We start from the raw sequence: 16,264 nt of genomic DNA, 5'->3' as shown, positions 1-16,264 counted from the left end.
AAGAAGTTGACACACGTTTATTGGAAAGGGACTATATATTATTAATGACTCTAGCTGTAATTGGCTTGGTAATTAAAACATTATTTAAACTTTCCAGTTTTTAGGTGAGTTTCCGTTATTGTTGATTCCACCTGAACACGTCAGACAGACGGAAACAGAGAGCCATCGGTAGTGGGCGGGGCTTCCGGGGCCCGCTGTATGAGAATCACCTGAGAGCAGAGAGGAGGCTCACCACACACACAGGACACTCACAGTGGTGGAAATGATTCCTGTTTCTCTTTAACTAAGCGGAGTTTGCATTTTTCTAACTGGAACTTTTTTTTTCGTCTGTTAAATGTCGTTGGCGGAATAAAGACGTGAAGTCACTCCGGACTGGAACTTTATTTATGGACACTTTTACTTTCTTCTGACTCAGACGAATCTCTGTTTTTATTGTTTCGGATATCTTACTGATACTTGAACTTATCCAGGACAGAGTTGTGTTTGAGGTCAAACAAACCCGCAACAAAACCAATTGTAGTGTTGTGGATATATTCCAGTCTCCAGTAAAATGAGGTGGACACAGCTGCTCAGGTGAGACCAAATGAAACTTGTGTGAATATTTTACGAACGAACATCTTGTTCGTTTTTAAATGTGAAGTCTTCCTGTTGATTAAGTTTTTTTATGTGGATGTTTGCAGGATTGTGCTGTGTGCAGTGAGCTGTCTCCACTGTGCTGCTGCTCTGCCTGCTGCAGGTCAGTGCAACACATCCATCATATTCACTCCTGTGTTAGTGAGGATTCATTTTATACATGAAAAACAATGAGTTTTTTTTCTGACAATGGAGCCTATTGAAACAGACAGCGAAAATATATGCAAAAACTGATTTTAAAGGATCATACCAGCGTCTCTTACTGTTTTTTCAAATGCAGGCTGCAAGGCTTTTTAGGTTTTTGGACACATTTTTCATCCCATCCCAAATGATGTGGATGGATTGCACAAGCATGGCAACACCCCCACACAAGGGGTGTAAATATAGACCAGGGGTGTCAAATTCATCTTAGCTCATGGCCACATACAACCCAATTTTATCTCAGATCAGCTGGACCAATAAAACCATTGCACAATAACCTGTAAATACCATCAGCTCCAAAGGTTTCCCTTTTTGTGTAAAGAATTACAAATACATCCTGTAGATGTTCATCCTTTTACAAAACAGATGAAGAGCTTGAGATGTCTTAAGGAAAACAAGAGCAATTTCAACAGTAGATCTCAGTATTTCCACATTCAGCCAATCTGCTTGTCACTGTCACTACATGTGCCACTACAATCCATACATTGCTACAGTCTGATACAGATACTTTTGAAGTGAAGCTGTTGATTGACAATATTTTGCACAGTGTTCAATATCTTTAAAGATGGTCACAATAAGTATTCATTGCTATATCAGAGAACTGTATTCTGGTCAGGATGGAAAAGTCCTGAAGCTGAATTTTACATGAAGTAGGCAAAGTATTGTTTAAGATGCTCCTGAACCCTGGCACCTCTTAGTCTAGTCATCTAGTGGGCTGGGGTGGACCCTTTGGCGGGCCTCTTTGGAGTGAAAGAGAGGAAGCAGCAGACATTGATCCATTCCTCACACAATGAGGGTTTTGTAGATAAAATCTGACGGTCACCTTTTTATTTTTCAGGCTGTAAGGGAGAAGATTGCAGCAGAGACCAGACCTCCAGTCCATCCCACTCTTCCTCTTCTTTATCTCCCCCTGAATCTTCTCCTGTGGTGGTGAAATCCCAGCAGCCCTCCCAGGACTTCCTGGACCAGTTTACCCAGGTGAACTCGCCAAACAGCGGGGACCGTAAACACCGTGACGCCAGCGCCGTCCTGCCCTTCATTGGCCTCACAGGCAGTAAGTTCACACTTCACCTCTGTATGCACAAAGCTCCAATATCCAGCAAAGAAAAATGTACCACAGATAGAGACAGTTTGTACTGCAAAAAAAAAATAAAAAGGAACATAGTCATTTGTCTGCTGACATGCCCAAATTCTGTTAAGTACAACAGTACAAACAGTAATCATCTTGTTTTAAGAAAGGTGGGAAGACAGAGTGTGTATGTTGATGTAAGTGAGTTTTCCTAAAAGGAGAATACAATATCTGTTGTAACATTTTTAAATTTGACATGTTTTTGTCAATTAAAAAAAAGGAAAGCAAAAATACATACATGAGTAAAAACAACAAATTAGGGAAAAAAATTACCTTAGAATTCTCTCCTGGCAGAGAAGAAAACACTGGGACATAACTCAGGGACATAAAGCAGTTTTTAAATCAATGGGGAACTTTACTAAAGGACACAAATGAATGCCAGAGGAAAACTGTAAAAATGAATAGATATTTCTACATAATTTTCAGTTCTACTCCTAACTGTTTGGAGTTAAGGGGATATTTGGACTCATGACCCCAGTGTTTGTAAAATTGTAAACCTGGTCTGTGTAAGATATGCGAGAATTAACCTAGAAAATGAAACTCAAATTTAGAAAGATACATCATAAGAAGTTGATCTACTTTGGACCCTAAAACTTAACATAAAGTAGTTCAAATTTAAAAAAAAAAAAAAAAAAAATTAAAAATAAATAAAGAAATTAAGCATACATAACCCAAAACCAGAAAAGTAACAAACAATAAATTAAACAACTGATTTTTTTTTTTTTAAAAAAAGCAAATATGTCTTTTCAAACTAAAGAAAAGTTTGAAATTGAATTAAACTTAATCTGATATAAAGTCTTAGTAATTGTTAACTTGTTTGCAATTTTCAGTCTCTTAGAACAAAAGTCCTAAAGGACAAAGTTGTGACAGATGGACAAATAGGCCGTTGTCAGTTAGTTTTTAGTGTTTTTCTGTTATTTTCAGATGTTTGTTGTGACTCTCAGTGTTTGTCTGCTGATGTGAAGCAGAGGACAGGAATGTGCTGCCAGATGGAGACTCTGGTTTATCTCACAGATACAGATACAGGCAGGGAGAGGCTCAACCTGAGGTACGAGGGCCCTTTAGTGGCCCTCAGCTGGTTTCACAGACACATTCTGAGGCCCTGGTCTACAAGTTAAATATTTAATTTACTCTGTGGCTTTCAAAACAATGTTACAAGATGCTTTTCAAGAGTCAAACCAAAATACAAAAATTAGAATAATAAAAGAAGACACAACAGTAGGTTATACTGGGAGAAGAGGAGGGTAAAAAGTAAAAATAAAATAATAATACAATTTAAAGTTATTACAGAGCTGAGAGACCCTTACATAGCCTTGTGTGACCTTTGACCTCACTATGATTGGTTGATTGTATTCTCCAAAACTCATGTCTGAAATATGGAAGCTTCCATTTGAGTTTGCAAAAGACAGCATGCCGATTTAAAACTGCAGGCTGGAGTTAAAAGAGGCAGAGGATGTTTCATGTTTTAGGTTCTGGTCCAAAAACAGTTTAGTAGTTTGTTTGAAAGAAATAGACATAGACAGTTTGTCGGCGGTTAATCTAACATCTGTCTTTTTTCCCCACAGGTGCTGAGCAGAGTCGTAGCTGCTGTAAGAACGGAGGGACATGTATCCTGGGCAGCTTCTGCGCCTGCCCTCCTTTCTTCACAGGGAGGAGCTGCGAGTACGACCAACGCATCAGGTAACGACAAGAAAACAACAAAGCACTCTAAATCTGGTGTTACTGTATTGTATGCTAGCAACTAGTTATTGTTTCCTTAGTTAAGTTATTCACATTTCTTGTGTGTATCTGTAGGAGCTGTGGTAGGATTCCTCATGGTGAGTGGGTTCAGAAAGGATGCTCCTACTGTCGCTGTGGTTACGGTGTCCTGCACTGCTTCCCCCACGTCTTCCACAAAGACTGCGGTAAGAGACACACACCAGACATGTTACTTCGGCAGTTTCTGCAGTTGCCAAAGTCATGCATCAGGTTCTTAGGTTGATTTTGTTTCTCTTTCATGCAGCCTTTGGTTTAAGTTTGCTTCTATTAAAATAAAACAGCAGAGACTTGAAACTCGAGAACAGATTTTGCCTTTTAAAACTCATCCCTGTGGTGCATTCATGCGTTCACAGACCATCTGAATAAAGACCAAGGGTGTAGACGACGCCCAACAGTCAGACCGTCTGTTTCAAAACTGTGTCGTTCACACTTCTCATCTCAAACAAAATAACGAGCCAGGCATTCAAAGTAAACTCCCACTGAGTGTAAACACACCTCTGAATGACCACATGCCCCGTCTGCTCATTTACAGTTCAGTGCTTTTATTCCAGAATGCAAAACACCCTCACACCCGTCAGCTCCAACACAAACATCCCACATTATCAGCACATTACTTTCACATTAAGCTGTCTGCGCAAATACAAGATTACATATTAGTAAGGACCAGGATTTTGTCAAGTAATGTGATTATAAGTAGGGTCAGTGCATTAGCAATAACAATTGACATATATTTGATCTCTTTTTAAGTTAGATTACTTTATCAGAATGTATTTGCTAGATTGATAGAGTTGTAGTTTTTTTAGGGATGCACGATATATATCCGGCAGATAAATGATCAGCCAATAAAGGGAAATTTATATAATTATGCATTATTGTGATGATGAAATTATAGTCAATAAAAAGAAGCCAGACTGCTTTAATTGACTTATTTTGGCAGCATCTACACACCTGATGCAGTAGGTGGCGGTACACATTTAAAGTTGGCTTGTGAGCTGCCAAAAAAGGCAAAGAAGAAGACAAAAAGCAACTGCAGCATGCACATTACAAAGCAGGTTTTTGGGTTTAACATTAATGACCTTAAAAACCATTAATACTATATACATGTGTGTATCTACTATACACTATGTGAACCATTGAAAAACAACCATAAAAGGTATTAAATACCAGAAAAAAAAGTGATTAAATTGGGAACTTAAATTAATAATGATTATTTTTTTGTCTTTCTCTACTTCCCAGATGACTCAGAGGAGGTGCGCTGGTATCGCTCGTCAGCTGTCAGGACAGTTCGGACCAGCTGCTTCCTGTATCTGATGCTGCTTCTTCCCCTGCTTCTCCTCCTCTGATATAAATATGCATATTTTTAAATGGCTGCTGGGCACAAATGGGAGGATTTATGTGGAACACTGAGCTGTGGACTATGCAAGATTTCTCAAGCTGCTTCTTCAGGACTCTGATCTGTCTCCCAACCCATTAGAGATTTTTAAGCTTTTTTAAAATATTGTATTTTGTCCAAATGCTACTGTAGTGGAGGAGTGAAATATTATTTAAACTGGAAATCAGGGTTGTTCCTTCATGAGTGAAGAGAGATTCTAAAAACAGATTGTGTGGATTTAACCTCTGCAGTTAGACTGTGATTGTTGATGGGGATGTACGGTACTTCTGCTGCACTAAACTGTGCTGTTCCAGCTCCCAACACCTTACGAATGATGACCCTGTGAAATGTTCAGGGATCTTAATGAGGACTGAAGGTTGAATGGACTCGAACATACCACTGGATCAACTTTAACATCTTCAAGAATTCAGTGAAGTTGACTGATCAGTTTCTTCAGACAGGGAAAACCATCAGCTGATGTATCTGAACTAATTCCAGTTTCCCCCAGACATCACTTCAGATTTGAACATTTTAGGATTCAATACTGAATCAAGTGTTTACAACAGATTTATAGCTCAGCAGCTTTACATACATTCATGCCAAGGCTCTTTTAAAACCTCTGAAGTGAGTCAGCAGTTTGACAGTGAAAGAAACTGCGACTGAACCACAAACGAAACAAAGAGTCTTTGATTCTTAAAACTTTTCCTTCCAGTGGAAGGTCGTCTGTATGTCTGTGGTGTCTCGAATAACAAAGTGTATGTGAAGGAAGCTGTACATAAGATTTTTATGAGATTATGTTTTTTTTGTCATGTTAGGCTCTGTAGCTTAATGTGTTTTTTTTCTTTGTAAAGAAGACAGTGTCTTCTGTCTGTTTGCACAAACTGTGAGCTGCATTTTGTCCTTGGAATACAAGCATGTATTGAATATGTGTCTATGAAATTCTGTTGCAAGAGTTTTGGGTTTGTGTTGTGAGATTTGTCTCTGCAAAAACATATTGACATCATTAAAACAAATGTGACAGTGGAAGTGAAACGGAAAGTCAACTTTTTTATATGAACACCCCTCATCCACACCCCACCATGCTTTCATCTGCAAATATGTTTCAAAGTAAATATTAAAAAATAATTTTTATTTTCCCAACAGAATCTTTCTTTCCTTAAACATCTCTGCCTCTCACTCTCTCTGTTATCTGTAGGTATTTTCAGTGTGTCTTATCTCCAGGGTTTATTGATGAGGTTGGTATTGATTATCAGCTGCTCTCTTATCTTAAACAAACACATCAGCTGTTGCTCTGCAGTCTGTCGACCTGCCAGCTGCTACAGCTCGCAGCTCTAAAATTAACTGGCAGAATTAAAGTGAAAATAAATACGCCTTAAATCCTTGGTCTTCAACAGGAGGTCTGTGACCCCCAGGGAGTCCTCAGAGATACTGTGGGGGGGGCCAAACTTAAGTTTTTTTTTCTACCAAAAATGTCTGAAAATAAATATTGTCATAAATTCATATATTTTAGAAAAGATATGTCAGCCTATTAATAAAAAATCACATTTAATTTACAGTACAAAACATAATGATTGGCTAACTGTCACCCATGAATCCTTGTGCAGTCATGTGAGCTAGCCCACGTGAAATCACTGTGCAGCACTAATCCACAACAGCGAGGTGAGCTAGTTAGCTAACATTTACAGACTATTGAAACATTTTTGCCATTTAGTTGTATTATTATTTCAAACGTACAAACATTCTTGTGAACCACAATAGATCATTTTGTAACTTTTCAAACAAGAGAACCTTTTACACTTCAAGGTGGGGACTGTTATTGCCACATCGCTGTTCTGTATAAAAGGTACAAGCATGGAATGGTGGGTGGTTGTCAATCAGTTATTTTAGGAATCAAGTATCCTACTGATAAATCCATTGATTAAGTCAGTAATTGGATACAAAAATACTTTTGCTTTATTAAGCAAAATAGCAAATATATATTAAAAAATATGATACGTTTCTTAAATGAACAACTAATAGGTTTCCTTTTTAGAAAAAAACATGCTAACTACTGAAACTGCAGCAATAATTCGGCTTCAGTTGCTACTTACCTCACTGGATGTTTTGATTTTTGGGGAATTATATGTATGCTGTGAGGGAAGTACTGGAGATGTGTGTGTTTGACTATCTTAATAGCAACATGAATGAAGCTCAGGCTTTTACAAATTGACTGCAGCATTTTATTTTCTCTGGTTATTCAGTTTACTCAAGAAAATAAATACAGTAAATAAAAAAAGCCACAGCCCCAAAGTTAGGCTCATGTGACTGCTAACCTTACTGTTACCTTGTGGCGGGTCCACTCTGTGTACTGGATGCTTTCTGTTGAAAGGCTGAAGTATTGGTGTTGTGCTGCGATGTGGTAAGCTCGTTTGGTTTTACAGTAAATGCACAGTACAGCGTTTCGTTTTGTTTCAGCTTGAATCCCAAGCTTTAGTCACTTCCTGTCATTTTCTCCAGTCCATCTTCTGTTCACCCCTCGCTATTTTCTCTCTTCTCCACTTTTTTACAATCGTCACTATCGAATTACGTCTTCTATTTTGATAATAGGTATATGATTTTGAAATGTCTTCTTCAGGTCTTGTGCATAGCTCTGTCCACAGCATGAGTGCAGTAATACTCATCTGTGTGTGAAATATGACGCACTGTATAAAGTTATATGGATCAAACAAGCTTTGATGCAGATAATTTGCATTGATGATTTTCAGTTTCAGCTCTATCCCAAGGTTCGCGCCCTTCCAAACGGTCATCAGGTAATCCTGGGAGGTATTAAGATGATAAAGGAAAGGAAAGGAACTGCTAACATCTTATACTGCTTTTACGCAGGTTTTTTAAACACCCGCTAAAAATAGGCTTTAGACCCTAACCCTTTCCCATTACAAGTAGACGAGAGCAGTTCTGCAGCAGACAAGTCTGCCTTTCTGTGTGTGGGTGTTTTTGGTGTTCCACGTTCGACATCATGAACAGCTAGAAAACAGATAAAAAGTAGAGAGTAGTGTGGAGGTCTATGACAACTTAATAGTGGTTACTTCTTTTTATGTATCTATTCTCTCTATCAACCTTGGTGCAGACCAATTTGGATTGATGTTTGAGTGCTGCTTGGGTGGAGATGGATGGTATTTTTGAAGGCTCGTCATTGCATCTCACTGGTAAAGGAGCTAAAATTAGCAGGTTCACCTGGGTTTTGTGTTCCCATCAATGCTGACCGGAGCCGGAGATGATAAATACCCGTGTCTACTGCAGAGTCATTTGACCTGGGTGTGAATGCCGATTAAAACCTTTCCCATTGCAGTAAAAAAGCCAGATGTTGTTGGGTGTTAGCAGGTATTTTGTGCAGTGAAAAAGGGGCTTTACAGACTTCTGGAAAATGGCAGTGCCCCAACTAGGCATTGCTTCTTTGTAAGGGGTCAAAACCCCAAATGTCTGGGAACCTCTGGTTTAATCTTCGTGATGTGTTGTTACATTCCACAACTGGGAGTCTGTCTAACTAGCTGTATACTGTGAGCCTGCAGTTTATTTAAGGGTGAAACAAAGCACAGGCTATGTTACTGGGGAAGAGTACAAGGAATGAGGCAGAGAAGAAGAGAAGGAAAAGTCTCTTAGTTTAATCCCACAGTAATCAGGCTGTAATCTCTTCTTTGTTATCCACCTATCCCATTTAACAGCTTGTTTACAGCCAGTGTTCTGATTGGACACTGATTAAGAATAATTGGAAAATGTGATTTTAACCTGCACAGTGCCTGTTTGTTCCTGAATGTTCTGTTTGTCAGTCTCCTCCAGAGAAGGTAAAAGGGATTGGAAGAGATTTGGGGAGCTGCAGGTAAAGCCGGAGGAGTTTCCGAAGTCTGAGCAGAGGAGGAGCAGCAGGAGATCGGAGCAGATTTAAAGGGATTAAAAGGGATTGAATGTGAGGAGAAATGTTAAATGATATTATCCCATTTTCCATGTCCCGTAGTGACATCTTCATCTTCACATGCTTCACTGCTCGACAATCATAACACTAATGAACCCAGAGAGAGAAAGAGGACCGCAGCTCACAAAGGGGAATATGTCGTAGTTCCAGTCTTAAGCAAACAAATAAACTGGGAGAGAGAGAGGTAAAGATAATGGGGAGGAAATGAGTGAGTGTGTGTTTCTTATCACTCCAGGTTCATTAAACTCCACTTGCTGACACACTGCAGGTATCTGACAGTAACCTTCAAACACAAGCCTTAACCCCACCTCTAACCTACACCTAACATTAACCTTAACTCTAAAACCTCACAAAGGCTGTAACAGAGCGCACACACGCTCTCTCGCTCACTCTCTCTCCCTCTCTCTCTCTCACACGCACACACACACACACACACACACACACACACACACACACACACACACACACACAGTTGGTTAGACTTTCTTTCCTTCAGCAGAACAGCTGTGGGCAGCTCTGCACTGACATCTACAGGCCGCACACTGAAACACCAAACTTCTGCAAACATTCCTTATGTATCAAGCCTCTCTAATTCTATTAAATATAATCAAAAAGAAGTGCCATGCATAAATGCATAAATGTTACTGAGTCAAGAATTTGTCTCAGCTCCCACATGATTTAAGAGAGTTCCACAGGTCTCTTTTTTTCTGGGCATTTTAGCCTTTAATTGATAGGACAGCTTAAGCGTGAAGAGGGGAGAGAGAGAGGGAAGAACATGCAGCAAAGGGCCACAGGCTGGAGTCGAACCCGGGCCGCTGTGGCAACAGCCTTGTACATGGGGCGCCTGCTCTCTAACACTAAGCCACCGACGCCCCATTCCATAGGTCTCTTAATACAGTTAAGAGTCACGAGCACACCACATCATTAAAGGGGAAGTTCCGTTTTTTACAACCTGGACCTTATTTCTGGCATTAAATATGGTTGTTTACTCACCCATATAAGTTTGCTGTCATTTGGAGTTCGGAAGATAATTAGATCCGCAAGAGCCGCGTACATCCATATAGTGGGAATGATCGGGGCACCGACAATGAGGCTCTAAATAACACATTATCTGCCCCGAAACTCGTTCATTTCACCAATATGTTTTTATGTATTGCTAGAGTCATCATCATCCAGGTCATTTATACTGACCTACTAACCTCTGACCTGGATGATGTCATCCAGGTGCACCGCACGCGCGCTGCCGCACACCCGCAGCACGACTCTGTTTACAGCTGGAATTTGCTACTGTCAGTTTTTTGAAACATGGCTGAATATTTGTCAGATTTTGAGGTTGACAAATATCTGACAACCTCAATCTTGGGTGATGTCGTATCCAAGTTTATTAGATTCATGTTGCACAGTGTAGCTTGCACTAAACTTGTAAGATTGCTAAAATCTCACAGTCTGTAGGAGGCTTTATGGAGACTTTCTCGCTGGTTTTAGTACAGAAGTTCCACGCAGCAATAAGAAATGCAGATGCTCAGGGTGTCCACCACTTGAGGGTGCCTCTGTGTGTCAGCGTCTGATGCTGATGGGCCACTGACCAATCGTCAGCAGGTGACTAACCCAAACCCAGTGAGACCGGGTTGCCTTTGCCTGGAAGACTAATTTATTTATTCATTCCTGTTTATTTCCTCTTTTTTTAACTACTCCCCCTCACTGTTGCATGCGCACACCCCACACCACAAGAAACACCAAACTTTTGCTTCTCCCACATTGCTGCCATTGTAGGTACTCATTTCTTGTTTCTTCCCGTCACGTTAATCTCATCACGCCACTCAGAGGATTAAATTCTGTCTTGTCTAGTCTCACCCTTTATGTTAGAGAATGTGTGTCAGCTCCACACATGCATCAGGATATGTCAGTGCATGTCACAGCTTAAGGGACAACCAACATAACAACACATAACAACTGGAGTCCATTGCCTCACAGCTCACACTCTGCCTTTTTATTTAGTTATTGTTGTTAATTGTTTCTTTATTGATCTTAAACAAAGTTACTCATATGTAGAGTACACCTACAACAACAACAACACACCTTAAAAGCTGGAGTTCATCTGCTTATAGCTCACAGTCTGCTTTTAATTTATTCCTCTACTCTATATTTATTTGTTTGTTTTCACACACACACACAGATAAAACGTGTTTATTGGTAAACATATATGAGACATATGAGATATGTATGTATATATGTATGTCTATATATGTACTGTACATATATTTTTTAGATTTTGCTCACTAATATAGTTACCTGTTCTGCTCTGTTGACTATTGTAATTTGTGTAATCAGCTGTAAATTTTATTCACTGCCTTTTAACTGTATTTGTGCGTGGCAACACATATGTCACACATACAAAACCAGTGGAACAGTCCTTTAATAACATCCTGTTTTATTAACCCGCACACACAGACATGCTCCTGTCAGCTGTTTTAATCTCTGTCGTGCTGATCAGCTGTTTGAATGGATTGAATAAAAGTCATTGGTGTGTGTGTGTGTGTGTGTGTGACATGATATCAAAGTTTTGTCATGCCTTCCATCTGACTCGCCCGTTGAAGGATTTTGTCAGCAGCCGCAAGAAGTTGCACATTAAAACGCAATTCGCACACACACACACACACACACACACACACACACATAGACACCACTAGAACACACAGTGAAGTAATACAAAAACATTTTTTTCTTTAAACATTCAAACAGCAGTAGTTTTGTGATCACAATAATGAGATAAACAGTACATTTCTATGGTGTGTAGCTAAGTTATGGATTTACAAAAATCAGCATCTTGAAATAAAATGACCTGACACAAAACAAGATATGAGATAACTGCCTCACTTTTTAAAAACATCATCATGTTGCAGTTCATCACGAATCATGTCTTGTTGTGAAGTATGTTATCGAATGTAGTGAAGCAATGCAATAATGGGATAAAATGTCATTTTTTTATGTAGTTATATATCATTTACTAATTGAAAATGTTTTCCTTTTTAATCAATGTGTTCACTGGTGTTCACAAGCTCTAAGTGTGTTTTTAACATTAACGTAACATAACAGTAACCTTAAAGATGTTTTCAGTTCATCTGCAGAAAAGTCAAAATGAGTAGGCTAAATCCAGTTACAGTTACGTAATAATTAGTTGGGTTTTTTTTAAAGTGAAGTAATTTTGACTTTTTATAAATATACTTTTTTAAGTCTTACATTTCACTCATTTGTTTTTTCTTTGTTTTCTGGGAATGGGCTTCCACAGCAGGGCATGAAAGAACATACACACACGTGGACCATATGTGCATCATGTCATTGCTATGACATTAGATTATATTGCTATTAGGGTATATTAGTAGCTCTGGGAACACACTTGGTGTGTGTCACCACTGTGACATTAACAGGCAGCTTAACTCCAGCAGCTGTGGTGTTAATGAGAGGGAGAGCAAGAGAGAGAGAGAGAGAGAGAGAGAGAGAGAGAGAGAGAGCGCTGAGCGATAACACCCACAACTAGAGACCATCTTGCGATAGGATCACTTCAGCCATGATACAGTGATCCAGGACTTAAATGTGAGCCAGGGGCCTAAAGTGGAGGGCAATGGCCCCTACCCTCCTATTTCCGGCCCCCTTGCTCGGACCACACCTGTCTTTGAACTCAGTCTTCATTGTCAGCTGCGCATCTGTAAAGTTGCGTTACTGCATCTTACACAGTTGCCATGCTATTGCATTGAAAAAAATTGTCCAAAAACAGAAATATGACCAACTGGCAAAATACTCAAAACCTCTTCTGTGGTAGTTCCTGCTACAATAGGTGCCAGCGGGACTACATTTTGCCATGATGACACACACACATGCACACACACACAAACACACACACACACACAGACTCACAAAGTGAAAACAACACTAGCCACTGAGACATTGTCGCAGCTGGTAAAAATCGAACCTCAGACCCTTTCACACATGCACTGGAAACCTAAAATAAGGAAGGTGTAAGGAGCTGTCTGTGAAACATCAAAATGAGCTGGATTTAATATTAATTGAACTTACCCTGCCAGCTCACTGGTACCAAGTCTGTGTCATTTTTGATTGAGCCCATGTGTGAATAGAGCGGATAGTTGTCCAGAGAATTCACAGTGAGTGAGTGGGCCTGTGGATGATGTTTCTACCATGTGGCTTGCATGAAAACAGAAGAACACAGGGTCCAAAGGACAGAGGGATGTTGTATGCTGTAAAGCCCTCTGAGGGAAATTGTGATTTGTGATATTGGGCTTTATATATAAAATTGATTGATTGATTGATTGATTGATCTCTGAGCTCATCTTCGAAGCTAGACCAACCACCTGTCAGCTTGATCCCCTTCCCACTACTCTCCTCAAAACCGGTTTGCCATCTGTGTCCCCCATGACACTGCAATAACCAACTCCTCCCTTACCTCTGGAACTGTACCCCCCACTCTCAAATTGGCTGCAATTACACCCACCCTCCTGACCTTAAACAAAATACTGGAGAGGGTGGTTGCTGCCCAACTTCAGCCCTACCTTGGCTCAAACAACCTCCATGAACCCTCCCAATCTTGTTTTGGCCCAACACAGCACTGAAAAAGCCCTGGTTAAAATCACCAACAACCTCCTCCAACCTCGCAGCTGACTCTGGACTGCTCACCATCCTTATCCTCCTTGATCTCAGTGCCGCGTTTCACACCATCTCCCACCCACTACTCCTGGAACATTTGGCTGATACATACATCATCGCAGATGACACACAGGCCTACATCTCCCCTAAGCCCTCCACAGCCCTTCCTCCCATCTCCCTCACCACCTGCCTTGAGGGCATCAGGAGGTGGATGAGCAGGAACTTTTTGAAAATCAATGGCAGCAGAACTGAAGTCCTGCTTATTAGCTCCAGAAACACCAGATCCAAAATCCAAAACACCCAAGTCCCACACATCACCACTGACAACTTCCCTGTTCCCTTCTCCATCCAGGTCAAGAGTCTTGGTGTCATTCTGGACAGCACTTTTATACTAACCCTACATAAAAAAAACATTACCCGCCTGCTTTCTTCCACCCCTACAACATTTCTAGACTCTGCCCATCACTGTCCCACTCCACCATGGAAGTCCTGGTCCATGCACTGATGATTGTAATGCAGTTTTAACTCCATACTTATTGCATGCACATTATTCATGTTGTGTAGTATGTTTCGTTCTGTAAATTGTTGGTTTATTCTTGTGATCAAAACTGATATGAAACTTAATTCTGAGGGTGTTCTGTAGTTTTGTAATAAACAATAAACACAGCAACTGCTATAAAAAAATGATCAAAATTCATTAAGTTCGTGATTTGTTTTTGTGATAAAAAAAATAATCGGAAGCCCAATAAATAATAAATATAGAAACTTGTGATCAACCAATACAGATTTTCAGACTTAAAATAACTACTTTGAGTTGAACCACACCCACTTCCAATTTAAGCCCTGCCTCTTCCGAGTACAGATTCGGATCAAGATAATTTAGTCAGTTGAACAGATACAGATAATAGTGTACTCGCTCATCCCTAGTGTTGTATTTAAAGGCACTGTATGTAAGAATGTGGCCAAAACGGTTACTGCACACTTCAAAATACTGCCGCGAGTCAGCCTCTCTTCTCGCCCGCTCAGCATCCAACACATGGAGTTCCTCATCTGTATGCTCCGGCTCAAACAGGTATGGCTCTGGGTCTGTGTCCGCGACAAGAAACTCTTCAAAATCGCATTCAAAGTCGTCCATTGCAGCTACTGTAGTCCGGAGATATTGCTAGGCTAAATAAACAGCTGAGCTCTGTTTACAGGCTACGCTGTCAGTCAGTGTGCAGGCTGGAGATTGGTGGAGCAGAGAGGGGAGGGGGTGCACGCTAGGTATCGTAAACGAGAACGTGTGTATGAAGTGTGTGTGTTACGCCAGAAGAGTCAGAGTTTGGGATGGAGTCTACCCGTGCTACCTGGAGTGTTACCGGAGTTTTTGGAGTGCTCAAATAAACTGGCCTTTTTCCTGAATGCTCCTCTGGTCTCCTGCTCGTGAGGGATTCATTACAATATCGTAACATGGTTTAGATTTCTAAATAAACATTCACCTTGTTGCTAGATAGACCTACTCCTGAAAAACTCATGTCTGCGCAAGGCTTTTTGTCCCTACGAGGCCACCGTCATTTACCCGACGGGAGGGGTGAGCGAGTGAGCCCTGCAATCTAGAATTTGACCACTGATGTCACTGTTTTCAGCGGTTTTCAACCCATTTTACACAGTGGCCCTTTAAATGCAAATATTCTGGCCGTACTATTGTTGTCGGTGACATCAGTATGTTATATGAACATTATTCCTTAGTCTCTGTGACATATTAGGATGATTTTATGACTATTTGCTTTAGATTTCTTATATATAGCTCCTTTAAAACATGTAGGCATCATGTCTTTGTTGGTTGTTAAAATAGAGTTGCTTTCCTCCAACTTGTGAACTTTAACTTCTTCCTGAACTTTATAGTACGTGTCTGGTATGGCTTTCTTCCGGGCCGCTCATATTGAAGGATCTAACATTTTGACCATCTGACAGAAGGCCTTTTCTCTATGGTGGGAATGAGACCATGTCTTTTGCTATGTCTCTTGCTATTGCATCCATAAAGCCATAAATCCATAGGCTGGTCTACCTTTATAATGCCCAAGACTATCACACACTTACATTCCCACACTGTTGGCTGAGGATACCAAACAAGGTGCCAACTGCTCATCAGTTCAACATCTGCAACTCGATGGCACAGCCAGGGGCTGTGCATTTAAAAGCTTTTTCACCTTGGGGACCAACATCTGTAGATTTTTGTGAGAATGCGGGCCATTTTTAATTTAGGTTTTTACACATGTATGTACACAGATAAGAAGGAAATAGCCCAAAGATTGATTTATATGTAAAAGCTGACCAATGCAAAACAATGTACAAAAACAGAGGTGGCCACTTAGCAGTACCATACAGAATACACTGATGCACAGGATTTCCACAGCCTGTGATAGAACACAAAGAACACAAAAGGTATACAGCAGGTGTATTCCACTAAAATTCAGAGGTCCAGTAAGAGCAAATTTCCTAACGCAAAGGTCCGGAACATCATAATGTCTAACTTGCGATATGATTTAGTGTGAGATGCTGAAGTAGCCCAGTAGTTGTATCA

General features: G+C 40.3%; 1 protein-coding gene across 1 annotated transcript; it reads left to right on the top strand.

Annotated features, from left to right (window-relative positions):
- tdgf1 (teratocarcinoma-derived growth factor 1) lies at window positions 1–6,149 on the top strand. The gene is made up of 6 exons (XM_049603954.1): window positions 1–573; window positions 681–736; window positions 1,673–1,888; window positions 3,529–3,643; window positions 3,758–3,867; window positions 4,958–6,149. The coding sequence occupies exons 1-6, from the start codon at window positions 551–553 to the stop codon at window positions 5,062–5,064; spliced, it is 627 nt and encodes a 208-aa protein (XP_049459911.1). The 5' UTR covers window positions 1–550; the 3' UTR covers window positions 5,065–6,149.
- Window positions 6,150–16,264: the final 10,115 nt, after the last annotated feature.

Source organism: Epinephelus fuscoguttatus, linkage group LG18 (assembly GCF_011397635.1).
Source record: "Epinephelus fuscoguttatus linkage group LG18, E.fuscoguttatus.final_Chr_v1".
Taxonomy (NCBI): domain Eukaryota; kingdom Metazoa; phylum Chordata; class Actinopteri; order Perciformes; family Serranidae; genus Epinephelus; species Epinephelus fuscoguttatus.
Note: the sequence above shows the minus strand (reverse complement) of the source record. Positions and strands in the feature narration are given on the sequence as shown.